Below are 12,500 nucleotides of genomic sequence, written 5' to 3' on the forward strand. Positions count from 1 at the left end.
GCACCACCTTTCTTGTTTTCATTGTGTGGACGACCAGTACCTGATTTACGATCGAATTGACGGTTACGAATGTTACCAGTGGCATCAGTACGTGGTTGGTGTTTTGGATAGCTCTTGCTGTCTCTCTTGGTGTTTTGACGTTCTTCAGAGGTTGCAACTTGTTGTTCACCATTGTTGACTCTCTTTGGTTTTGATTGACCTCCTAATTTTGGTGATCTGTTTTCAACTAATTATTTTTTTTAAAATATATATATATTTGTAAATATTAATATCATTATCTATCTAATTAACTTTTTTTTTTTTTTTTTTTTTTGAATTCCAATACCAAAAGGTTAAGAAAAAGAAAAATAAGACCTAAGCCTAACTAACCTAAATCTGACAACCCATTGGTTATAAATTCTTATTCTATTATCTCTATGTTGCAATTTTTATTAACTATTTAACCTGTTAACTATATACCTTTGTTTTCAGTTTTTGGTGCAACTGGTTTTTTGGCAGCAACTGGTGCAGCAGCAGCTTGGGTGCTTTTGGTGGTTGGTTTCTTTTCAACCTCTTCGTCGTCTTGGAGAAGATCAAATAAATTTTTGGACTGTGAAAAATAAAATATTAGTATTTTATTTTATTTTATTTTTATAAAATATTTTTTTTAATATTTTATTTAAATTTTTTTTTTTTTTTTTTTTAATATTTTATTTTATATATTTTGTCTGATATCATTTAATATTTTATTTTATTTTTATTATTTATTTTTTAAGAGAGGAGAGAAAGAAAAAAAAAAAAAAAATACAATAAAAATTATCTCTTTTTTTTTTTTTTTGTATCTCTTAATTTTTTTCTCTTTCTCTCTCAAAAACCATTATTCTTTATTATTTCTTCTTTGTTAAACTGTTATTAATCTTTATGATAGATAATTGATTTTTAAGAAAGATTAACAATGTTTTTGATAAGATTGAAAGACATAAGTGATATTAGATATTTGATTGAGAAAAGTGATAGGGACTTACTTTATCCATTTTTTTTATATATATTTCAAACTAAAGAAAACGAAAAAATTTTTACACACTGAAAAAATCCTTGCTATAGCCTCCCAAAAAAAAAAAAAAAAAAAAATTGAAAAAAAAATTAAAAAAAAAAAAAAATAAAAAAAAAAAAAAAAATAATTTCTGCGATAACAAACCTTCAAAATAAATCAAAAATTTAACTAATTTTTCATTTTTTTATTTATTTATTTTTTTTTTTTTTTGTTAAACTATTTTCACTTTTTTTAGTTTAAACTAATTATTTTATTATTATTTTTTTTTTTTTCATTTTTTAAACTATTTTATTTTATTATTTTGTTTTTTTTTTTTTTATTACTGTTTTTAATAATTTAAAAATAGAAACAAACAAAAAATAAAAATAGAAATTTTTAAAAATTTAAATTTTTATTATTCGAAATGATAATATAATAAAACTAAATTTCTTTTTTTTTTTTTTTTTATTTTCAACATTATTTTTTTTTTTTTTTTTTTTTTTTTTTTTTTTGAAAATCAAAACTAAATTTTTAAAATAAATAAAAAACAATCAGTGTTTATTTTTTTAATATAATTATTTTTATATTTTTTATTTTTTTATTTATTTATTTAATTTATTATTTTCCAATGCTAAAAGTCTTTCATAACTTGATTTTAAATTGATTTCTTTTTTTTCATTAGTATTTTTTTCAAAATTATTTTTTAAATTATTTTTTTTTTTTTCTAAATCTATTCTGTAGTTATTATAATCCTTGACTTGATGATACCATTCTTTTGGGTCAATTCTTTGAAGTAGTGAATTTGGAATAACATTTGGAGTAAATTTATATTTTTCTTTCTGAGTATTATTATTATTATTATTATTATTATTATTATTATTATTATTTTTATTTTTATTATTATTATTATTATTTTTATTTTTATTATTATCATTATTAATATTTATTTTAGCTTGAGAAGATAAATTTATATAATTTTTTTCTTTATTTGTTTTTGAGTATGGTGAGTATTTTTCTTTATTTTCCAATACCTTCTTTTTATGTAATTTATGTAATTTAGTTTGATCAGGTGACCATTTTGAATGAAGAATTCTAGAGATTGCCTCTAAAGAGATTCTAAAACTTTTTGCTAAAACTGGTATGGTATAAATTTCAGGATCCTCTTTATGAAGTTCTCTAATTTGTTCCATATCACTACGAGTGACTTTATTCTCTGGTGCCCATTGACCATTCTTTTTTCTTTGTTCAATCTTAAATAAAATTAAATTTGCTTTATCACCATATTGTTTTTTAATCCTTTCTTCTAATCTTTTTTTTGCTTCTTTTTGTTGTTGTTTTGTTAATTCAGGTTTTTCTTCAATTTTATTATTATTATTTTTATTTTTATTTTCTAAATATTTATTATTATTATTATTATTATTATTATCATTTTCAATATATTCATCTTCAATATATTCATCTTCTTCTCTTTTTATATTAATTTTATTATCTAATCTTTTTATAAATTTCTTTTCTTCTTCTTCTTTTTCTTCTTCTTTTTGTTGTTTTTGAGTAAATATTTCTTTTGTTTCAATTATTGGTTGTGATTGTTTATTATTATTATTATTATTATTTTTATTATTAATTGGTAAATCATCATCGAAAACATAATCTTCCATACCTTCCATTCTATTTTCATCCATTTCATATTCAGCTAATCTATCATTTTGGTCATACAAATCCATATTTTCATCAAAATTTAAAACTCCTTCACCATATTCTTCTTGTTCATCTTCTTCTTCATCATCATCTTTTTCATGTTGATTTTCATTTTCATTCATTAATAATTCTGATTGTGTTGGTTTTGTTAATTTTGGTTTTGATGATTTTTGTTTTGGTTTTGGTGATTTCAATTTTTCATTCAATTGATTCATTAACATTTTAATACTGTCAGTGGTTGATTCACTTTTTGGTACAGATTCAACTATACCATTTATAATACTTTCATCACGTTTTTGTGTTTTTTTTATTGTTTTACTTCTGTGTAGTGATAATGGTTTCTTGGTTACATAATGATTGATTTTAACATTATTTATTAAATTTGAAAATATTTTAACATTATTACAATAGTTTATTTGATTACTTTTTTGTTGTAAATACCTAAACATATCGTTTTTATATTTTATTTTATTTTTTTTATTATTATTTATATAAATTACAACTTTTTTTTCCTAACAAAAAATATTTTTTAAAAAAAAAAAAAAAAACACTTTTTTTTCGTTTTTTCTTTTTTTCGTTATAAAAATTTTTTATTTTTTTTTTTTTGTCATTTTTTTTTTATTTTTTTTATTTTGGTTTAAATTAAACTAAATTAATTTGTTTTTTTTTTTTTTTTTTTTTTTGGAAATTGTTTTACTTTTTTTTTTTTTTTTTTTTTTTTGGAAATTATTTTACATAAATATTTATTTTTATTTTTTAAGATATTTTGATAACAAATCGAAAATAGTTTTTTCAATAAAATGGCTCATTTCTGGAATATCTTGTGATATGCTATAACTAAGGAATGTTTGAACTTTAAATTTGATTACTTTTTTTATTTTTAAAAAATATCTAATTAGTATTGAAAAATAAAAATAAAAATAAAAAATAAATATAAAAATATTTACCAATTCTTTGAGATAGGGAATTTGAAGAATCATTCGATGTTATTGAATTTGATTCTAATAAATGAGAGGTCACTGGTGATTTTTCAATTGGAATTTTCATTGAAACTGATAATGTTGAAAAGGTTGGACTATCTGATACCCAAATGAAAATTGGAGAATCTTGTGATTTGAAAATATAAAACATAAAATAGATTCTTGTATCTTCAAAATTATCAATATGTTTTTCAATTCTAATATTTGGATCTATATTTTCTAAATCATCTGTAATTCTTAAACTTTCCATCTTTTTCTTTTTTTTCTTTTTTCTTTTTTTTTCTTTTCCCCCTAAATGAAATTCAATTATTATTTTGAAATTTTTTTATTTTTTTTCTATTTTATTTTAATTAATTTTAACACATAATTTATGATTGGCAAAAAAAAAACCAAACAAAAAAAAAAAAAAATATTAAAATTAAAATTTATTTTTTTTTAATTTTTTTAATTTTTTTTTTGGAAAAAAAAAGTTTTTTTTTAAAAAACGTAAAAAAACTTTTTTTTTATTTTTTTTTTTATTTATTTTTTTTCATAGTCATAAAAAACAAAAAAAAGAGAAAATGTCAGCTTTAGGTAGAAATCTTGGTAATTTTATTCAAACTTTTTCAAATAAAACTAGTTCAATTAAAACTGTTAATGGTTTAAAACGTGGACTTTTACCATGTTGTGGTTCAACCGTTAGACCAATTGCCAAAGATAATCATCACCAATCACCAGTCTTAAATGTAAACAGATCATCAATTTCAGGTATTAGAACTGAATTATTCAATAGCAATGGTTTAATTACTCAATTCCAAGTTAGACAATATTGCAGTGAATCAAAATTACAAGTATCACCAACACCAAAAACTTTATTATCAGAAATTTGTCAAAGAGAAATCACTGATTTCAAAACCATCTTTGAAGATAACAATAACGAAGTCGATAGTTTTTTAGAGGAATTTGGTTTCGAATTAACCAAAGAAGGTGACCAAGCATTATTAAAGAAAACTTTTGCCGATGGTACCAACATTGTCATTCGTTTTGAAACCTTGGAACAACCAATCGAAGAAGATTTCGATGAACAAGACGAAAACGATCAAAATGAACGTGACGAAGATGATGCTGAAGAACAAGAAGAAGACGAAGTCGAAGAAGAGGAAGAAGAACAACAAGAAGAAGAAGAAGGTGAAAATGATGAAGAATTAACTGAAGGAGCCGAAGAAGATTCCCACGAACACCCATTCGAAATTGAAGTCACACCAAAAGGTAACGCTTCCGGTAAACTCACTTTTGGTTGTTATGCTTCACACGACGGTAACTACACTGTCTCTGGTTTCTACAAAGGTGGTTTCGGTGAAACTGTAAACCCAGTCGATATTGGTGGAACTTCAATGGAATTCCAAGACAATATCTTATTAGTTTTACAACAATACGGTATCAATGAACGTTTATCTTTCTTCATCCACGATTATGTCCACAACAAGAAAATCAATGATTACGTTGAATCATTCGAAGCCTTAAAAGATTTTGTTTCAAAAGAATAAATTAAATTTTAAATAAAAAAAATAAAAAAAAAAAAATAAAAAAAAAGATAATAAAAAAAAAAAAAAAAAAAAATTTTAAAATAATATTAAAAAAACCCAATCAAATAATTTCCATTTTTTTATTATTATTATTATTTTTTTTATAATAAATATTTATATTGCTTTATTTGAAATTATTTCAACTTTTTACTTTATATACTTATTATAAATTTTTTTAATTATTTTTTTTTTTTTCCACTTTTTTTTTTTTTTTCTTATTTATTTTATTTTTTTTATTTTATTTTTTATTTTCTTTATTTTTTAAATTATTTGTTATTAATTTTTGATATATTTTGATATATTTGTTTCATTCTAATGTCAGGGAAAATTAATTGTAGAGATATAAACAATAACCAAAACAATAAAAAAAATAAAAATGAAAATGAATTTAAATTAATATATAATAGTATTAATTTATTAATGGAAAATTTTCAAAATCACAAAGAAGAAATTAAAAAATACCAATTTCAAATTCAAAAATTGCAAGATCAATTATTAAAGAGTAAATAATTTTTTAATTATTATTTATTCAATTTTATTTTTTTTAATTATTATCTGTTTATTTTATTTTTCTTTTTTTTTTTTTTTTTTTTTCACTTTTTTTTTTTTTTAATATTAATTAAATAAAAGAGGATATTATAATTGAAGAGTTAAATCAAAAGTATAATGAAGTTATTCAAAAAAAGTGGAAAACCGATTTTTATAGAGATCTATTGATTTGTTTTGAAGAGGAATTTATTACATTTTCAAAAGAAAAGAAAAGATTAAATTCAATTATTGGTGAACTTACATCGAAATCAACCAATTCACAAAATAGTCAACCCATTGTTAAAACAATTCCAGTACCATTTAATAGTAAAAGATCACAACCAAAAACATTTGAAATAAAAAATTCACAATCCCAATCAAAAACAAAACAACCTATTTCCGGTAATATTAATGGTATTGGTAAAACCATAAATAATAATCAACAACAACAACAACAACAACAACAACAACAACAACAACAACAACAACAACAACAACAACAACAACAACAACAACAAAAACAAAAACAACAGCAACATCAACAACAATATTTTGATAAACAATTGGATATTGAAAAGGATATTGAAGAGTGCGAAGACAATGGTGATGATGATTTTGAAGATTATGAAGAGGGATTATTGAACCAAATAGGATTGGACTCAATGTAAATACAATAAAGTTTTTTTTTTTTTTTTTTTGAAATTTTAAATATACATTTTTTTGATTATCTTTATTTAAATACAATGATGTACAATCTTTTTTTTTTTTTTTTCTTTTTTTTTTTTTTTTTTTTTTTTTTGATAATCTATTATTATTAATATTATTGAGATTTTTTTTATTATTATGTCATTATTATTGTTATTTTATTAGGAAGATTGAGGTGCTGTAGTTTTTTGATTTCTTTGTTGATGAACTCTTGCTACTTTGTCATAAATCTCTTTGAATGTTTTCTCACCAAATTCCTATAATTTTTAAAAAAAAAAAAATAAAAAAAAAAAAAATAAATTAGTTAGTGAAGTTGAATTTTAAATTTTAAATTAAAAATTAAACCATATACTTGAATATGGATAAAAAATATATATATATTGATATTTTACTTGAACGATTGGTTGTTGTAATTGTCCTTTAATGATGAAATCTTCAATTGAGCAATATTCAGCTGAACTTTGGATTGTTCTATCTCTTGATCCTAAAATAACATATCCACCACTAACATAAACAAAGATATAATTTTCACCACCTTTTTTGAGCTCCCAAGCCATTTTATTTTATATATTTTATTTTATTTTAATTTTTATTTTATTTTAATTTCTTTTTAATATCCTTTTTTATTTTATTTTTTTCAATATCCTTTTTTATTTTTTTCTGATTTTACAATAAATAAATATCACCTAATTGAATTTTTTTTTTTTTTTTTTTTTTTTTTTTTTTTTCTCTTTCTCCCCTCTTTTTTGAATAATAATAAAAAAAAGGTACCTTTAAATTATAAATATTATTTTTTTTTTTTTTTTTTTTTTTTCCTAATTCCTTAAAAAAAAGTTTATAATCTACCAATACATGAAAATAATTAAAAAAAAAAAAAAAAAATTTTTTTTAAAATTAAAAAAAAAAAAAAAAAAAAAAAAAAAAAATTTTGATTATTTTTATTTTTTTTATTTTTTATTTTTATTTTTTTTTTTAAAGTAAACATTTTTTTGATTATTTTTTGATTATTTTTTTTTATTTTTTTAATTTTTTATTTTTATCTTTTTTTTTAATTTCCTTAAATCTTTTAATTTTTTAATTTTTTTTTTTAATTTTTTTTATTTTATTTTATTATTTTTTTTTTTTTTGTATTAATGGTTTGATATATTTTGAAGATTAAAAAAAAAAAAAAAAATGAAAAAAAATAAAATTATTGAAAATCTATTTTTTTCTTTTTTTTTTTTTTTTAAGGGTTATAATTTTAATATTAGTTTTTTAGATTGACCAAAAAACCTGGATAATTTATCCGTTTGTGTCAAACCTTTTTCCAATTTATTTTTTTTCCGAATCTTTCTAGTTTTTTTTTTTTTTTGAAACATTCTTTATAATGGCCATCATAAAGAATGTTTTTAATGGTCTTTTAAATAAAACATTTTTTTCAATTTTTTTAAAAAAAAAAAAAAAAAAAAAACTAACAAAGAAATAAGAAGATGGTTCAAGAAAATAATATTTTAACAAATTTTATTTTCAATTAACTCACCAAGTAAATATATAATAATTAAAAAAAAAAAAAAAAAAAAACTCCTAATGATTATTTTAAATATTTTTTCTATAAAAGTGATTGTGAAATAAAAAATATTATGGTATACATAAATTTATTTATTTAAATAATTGTTTCTTTTTTTTTATTATTTATTTTTTTAAAAAGTTATTAATTCAATCCATGGCCAGATTGTCCAGGAATAAAGTGACCAGTTTGACCAGAGTTTGAACCAGATCCTGAAGTACCAGAACCAGATGATGAATAACCAGTACCAGTTGAATCACGTGAACTTGAACTTGAGCTATCACGAGATGTAGATGAATGTGAACCATGTTGTCTTAATTCATTTTGAGTATTACAAAAACCCCAAGAATCCTTACATAAACCATTATTGTAAGAATCCCATCCATTGAAACCAAATTCAAGGTAAACCATTTCAGCACATTGAGTATTTAATTTGATATCGGCTAAATCAATCTCACTATTACAAATTGATTTACAAACTGTATTGCAATGCTCTTTTTTCAAATTCCAAAGACCAATTGAATCAGATTTTGGATTGATTGCTTCGTTATATGCAATACACATCATTTCATCAACAATGGTTTCGTCGAAATATTCTTTAACTAAACTTTGAATTTTATCACATGGTGAAAATACTAATGCGTTTGTTAAACTTAAACATAATGCTGATGCAATTGTAATTGTTGAAATTAAATTTGAAACTTTCATTTTGTCAAAATTTATTATTATTATTGTTTTTATTTTATTTTTTGTTTTTATTTGATTAATTAAAAAAAAAAAAAAAACAATCTTTAAATAGACCCAATTACATCATCAAAAAAAAAAAAATAATTAAAAATAAAAATTTAAAAAAAAATAATTAAAAAAATCTTCAAGATTTTTTTAAAAAAATATCCAATTCTATTTTTTTGATTTGAAACATCAATTCGAGAAATAAAAAAATATCTGCTATTTTAAAAATAATTTTAAATTTATTCGAGAGCCACTATTAATAATTGTTTTTCCTATTCGAGAGGTAAATCAATTATTAAAGTATTTATTAATTTTAAAAATAAAACTAAAATTAAATAAAGTTATTTTGAAATTTCTTTTTACTTTTTATTGCATATATAAAAAAAATCCCAAACCTGGAAATAATTTTTTTTTTTTTTTTTTTTTTTTTTTTTATTATTAAACTCTTTTTTTTTTTAAAATAAATTGATTTTTTTTCTTTTTTTTTATTAAACTCTTTTTTTTTTTTTTTTTTTTTTTTTTTGCAGAAAATTTATTATTAAAAAGAAATAATTCAATAAAACAAGTAAAAAAGAAAAAAAAATTATGATCTATTTTTTATTTGTTTGTGAGTGACTTTTGGAAATTTTTTTATTTTTGTGGCGAAGTTGATCGGGAAAAAAAAAAAAAAAATTAAAAAAAAAAATAAAAATAAAAAAAAAAAAAAATATACCGAAGTTAGTGGCGTTTTACCAAAATCCGTTTTAAAAAAAAAATTAAATAAAAATAAAAATAATTAAAAAAAAAAAATTTGTCCTTCACCTCTTGGTTGCATATTTTTTCTATTATTATTTTTTTTTTTTTTTTTTTTTTTTTTTAGCTCTACGGAGATTCACAGAGTTAAAACATTTTTACAAAAATAATTTAATTTCACCACCCACACACACAATTTAAATATTTTTTTATTTTTTTATTTATTTTTTTTTTTCTCGCAATTTAAATAAAATTTTTACTTTATTTTATTTTTCTTTAAGTTCACACCATAAAATTTAAATCTATTATAATAAATTATTGTAAATAAATAATAATAATAAAAAAAAAAACATAAGTTCAAAAAAAAAATATAAAATAAAAAAATAAAAAAAAATCGAAAGGTCGTCATCGTAAAAAGTTTTTTTTTTTTAATTTCACAACTTACATATATTAAACGAAAATAATAAATAAAAATAAAAATAAAAATGACAATTCAACAATTTTATAGAAAACCAGCAATTTCAGAATATGAAATTAAATTATTAAAAAATAATTTAAAGAAACAACATAATATTGATATTGAATCAATTGAAACTGAATATTGTTTCAATGTTCAATATCCCGATAATCATAAATTAAATGAATCGGAGCAATCAACATTGGTATGGTTATTATCAGAAACCTTTGAGCCAAAGAATTTCTCAATTGATAAATCATTTTTAAAAACCACTACCACCACCACCGAAAATGAAATTATAATTGAAGTTGGACCACGTATGAATTTCACAACTACCTATTCATCAAATGCAACATCGATTTGTAAATCATGTAATCTTTCAATAATTGATAGAATTGAACGTTCCAGACGTTATTTAGTTAAATCAGTATCGAAATTATCAGAGAAACAAATTGACCAATTTTTAGAACTAATTCATGATAGAATGACAGAATGTCTTTATCCAACACCAATTAAATCCTTTGATACTGGCATCATTCCAAAAGCAGTGGTTTACATTCCAGTTGTTGAAGAAGGTCGTGCCGCTTTGGAGAGAGTAAACAAAGAGATGGGTTTAGCATTTGATGAACAAGATTTAGCATTATATACCGATTTATTCCAAAATCAATTAAAACGTAATCCTAGTGATGTAGAATGTTTTGATATTGGTCAATCAAACTCTGAACATAGTCGTCATTGGTTCTTTAATGGTAAATTAATTGTTGATGGTAATATGTCTGATAAAACTTTATTTCAAATTGTTAAAAATACTTTAAAAGCAAATCCTCAAAATTCTTTAATTGCATTTTCTGATAATTCTTCAAGTATAAAGTAATTATTAAATAATTTAATTTAATTTTTATTATTAATATATTAATATTTTTAATTTTATTTTATTAAAAAAAAAAAAAAAAAGAGGATTTAAAACAAAAGTTTTAATTCCAAAATCACAAATTGAAGCAAGTGAATATTTAGAAGGTGAAAGAGAACAACCAATTATTTTTACAGCAGAAACACATAATTTTCCAACTGGTATTGCACCATTTGAAGGTGCAGAGACAGGTACTGGTGGTAGATTAAGAGATACACATGCAACTGGTAGAGGTTCATTGGTTGTTGCAGGTACAGTTGGTTATTGTGTTGGTAATTTAAATATTCCAGGTTATGAATTACCATGGGAGAATAAAGAATACAATTATCCAGATAATATGGCAAATCCATTAAAGATTGAAATTGAAGCATCCAATGGTGCCTCTGATTATGGTAATAAATTTGGTGAACCTGTCATCATTGGTTTCACTCGTTCCTATGGTAATACACTTCCAAATGGTGAAAGAAGAGAATGGATTAAACCAATTATGTTCTCTGGTGGTATTGGATTTATGGATGAACGTCATCTTAAAAAGGAACAACCAGAGATTGGTATGGTGGTAGTTAAAGCAGGTGGTCCAGCCTATCGTATTGGTATGGGTGGTGGTTCAGCCTCGTCAATGGTTGGTGGTGATAATAAACATGAATTGGATTTTTCAGCTGTTCAAAGAGGTGATGCTGAAATGGGCCAAAAGTTAAATAGAATCGTTAGATCCTGTGTAGAATCTGAAATTCATGGTGGTTGTAATCCAATAGTTAGTGTCCACGATCAAGGTGCCGGTGGTGCAGGTAATGTTCTCAAGGAGATTGTCGATCCATTGGGCGCAAAGATTTATTTAGATCGTATCATCTCTGGTGATCCAACTTTATCGGCTATGGAAATTTGGGGCGCAGAATATCAAGAGAATGACGCACTCCTCATCAAGGCTGAGCATAAAGATTATTTAAAGAAAGTATCAGAAAGAGAAAGATTACCAATTGCATTCGTTGGTGATGTCACTGGTGATGGTATCGCTCAGTTGATTACAAAAGATGGTGAAACTCCAGTTAATTTACCATTGGATAAAGTTTTACAAAAGATGCCACCAAAAACCTTTGTATTGGATCATGTTGAGAAACAATTGAAACCATTCACACTTCCAAAGGAATTGTTGGTTGGAGATCATCAAACATGTTTTAATGAATGTTTAAACAGAGTATTGAGATTATTATCAGTTGGTTCAAAACGTTTCTTAATCAATAAAGTCGATAGAGCAGTAACAGGCTTAGTTGCAAGACAACAATGTGTTGGTCCATTACATACACCAGTTTCAAATGTTGCTGTGATTAGCAGTGGTTACTTTGGCAAGAGTGGCGCTGCAACATCCATTGGTGAACAACCAATCAAAGGTTTCATCTCTGCAAAATCAATGGCTTATTTAACCGTCGGTGAAGCATTAACCAATTTAATGTGGGCAAGTATCACTGATTTGGGCGATGTTAAATGCTCAGGTAATTGGATGTGGGCTGCCAAATTAAAGGGTGAAGGTGTTGAACTTTATGATGCCGCCATTGAAATGCATGACGTTATGGTTGAATTGGGTATTGCCATCGATGGTGGTAAGGATTCATTATCTATGGCTGCAAAAGCACCAAA

At 22.4% G+C, this 12,500-nt stretch overlaps 8 protein-coding genes across 8 annotated transcripts in view; 3 read left to right on the top strand and 5 right to left on the bottom strand.

Moving 5' to 3' along the window:
- The window catches only part of DDB_G0288133 (hyaluronan/mRNA binding family protein), a gene marked incomplete at both ends in the record, with an annotated part of 1,446 nt that extends 433 nt beyond the window's left edge, over nucleotides 1-1,013 (bottom strand). The window contains 3 exons of the mRNA XM_631767.1: nucleotides 1-226; nucleotides 460-589; nucleotides 1,005-1,013. The exon at nucleotides 1-226 is cut by the window's left edge and continues 433 nt beyond it. Of these exons, the coding sequence (XP_636859.1) occupies nucleotides 1-226; nucleotides 460-589; nucleotides 1,005-1,013 (365 nt within the window). The remainder of the gene's footprint in view (nucleotides 227-459; nucleotides 590-1,004) is intronic.
- A 601-nt stretch (nucleotides 1,014-1,614) lies between these two features.
- DDB_G0288135 (neugrin domain-containing protein) lies at nucleotides 1,615-3,159 on the bottom strand (the record flags this gene model as incomplete). The annotated part of the gene is made up of 1 exon (XM_002649072.1): nucleotides 1,615-3,159. One exon carries the CDS (start codon nucleotides 3,157-3,159, stop codon nucleotides 1,615-1,617), a length of 1,545 nt encoding a protein of 514 aa, XP_002649118.1.
- A 300-nt stretch (nucleotides 3,160-3,459) lies between these two features.
- psmG4 (proteasome assembly chaperone 4) lies at nucleotides 3,460-3,940 on the bottom strand (the record flags this gene model as incomplete). The annotated part of the gene is made up of 2 exons (XM_002649073.1): nucleotides 3,460-3,578; nucleotides 3,658-3,940. 2 exons carry the CDS (start codon nucleotides 3,938-3,940, stop codon nucleotides 3,460-3,462), a joined length of 402 nt encoding a protein of 133 aa, XP_002649119.1.
- A 310-nt stretch (nucleotides 3,941-4,250) lies between these two features.
- DDB_G0288137 (mitochondrial glycoprotein family member) lies at nucleotides 4,251-5,216 on the top strand (the record flags this gene model as incomplete). Its single annotated transcript, XM_631769.1, has 1 exon — nucleotides 4,251-5,216. The coding sequence occupies one exon, from the start codon at nucleotides 4,251-4,253 to the stop codon at nucleotides 5,214-5,216; it is 966 nt and encodes a 321-aa protein (XP_636861.1).
- Nucleotides 5,217-5,675: 459 nt separating this feature from the next.
- DDB_G0288139 (hypothetical protein) lies at nucleotides 5,676-6,451 on the top strand (the record flags this gene model as incomplete). Its single annotated transcript, XM_631770.1, has 2 exons — nucleotides 5,676-5,757; nucleotides 5,886-6,451. 2 exons carry the CDS (start codon nucleotides 5,676-5,678, stop codon nucleotides 6,449-6,451), a joined length of 648 nt encoding a protein of 215 aa, XP_636862.1.
- Nucleotides 6,452-6,649: 198 nt separating this feature from the next.
- On the bottom strand, nucleotides 6,650-7,045 carry DDB_G0288141 (hypothetical protein; the record flags this gene model as incomplete). The annotated part of the gene is made up of 2 exons (XM_631771.1): nucleotides 6,650-6,745; nucleotides 6,881-7,045. 2 exons carry the CDS (start codon nucleotides 7,043-7,045, stop codon nucleotides 6,650-6,652), a joined length of 261 nt encoding a protein of 86 aa, XP_636863.1.
- A 1,133-nt stretch (nucleotides 7,046-8,178) lies between these two features.
- On the bottom strand, nucleotides 8,179-8,742 carry DDB_G0288143 (lysozyme C family protein; the record flags this gene model as incomplete). Its single annotated transcript, XM_631772.1, has 1 exon — nucleotides 8,179-8,742. One exon carries the CDS (start codon nucleotides 8,740-8,742, stop codon nucleotides 8,179-8,181), a length of 564 nt encoding a protein of 187 aa, XP_636864.1.
- A 1,241-nt stretch (nucleotides 8,743-9,983) lies between these two features.
- The window catches only part of purL (phosphoribosylformylglycinamide synthase), a gene marked incomplete at both ends in the record, with an annotated part of 4,153 nt that continues 1,636 nt past the window's right edge, over nucleotides 9,984-12,500 (top strand). Inside the window, 2 exons of the mRNA XM_631773.1 lie at nucleotides 9,984-10,825; nucleotides 10,911-12,500. The exon at nucleotides 10,911-12,500 is cut by the window's right edge and continues 1,636 nt beyond it. Coding sequence (XP_636865.1) covers nucleotides 9,984-10,825; nucleotides 10,911-12,500 — 2,432 coding nt within the window. The remainder of the gene's footprint in view (nucleotides 10,826-10,910) is intronic.

Source organism: Dictyostelium discoideum (assembly GCF_000004695.1).
Source record: "Dictyostelium discoideum AX4 chromosome 5 chromosome, whole genome shotgun sequence".
Classification (NCBI taxonomy): domain Eukaryota; phylum Evosea; class Eumycetozoa; order Dictyosteliales; family Dictyosteliaceae; genus Dictyostelium; species Dictyostelium discoideum.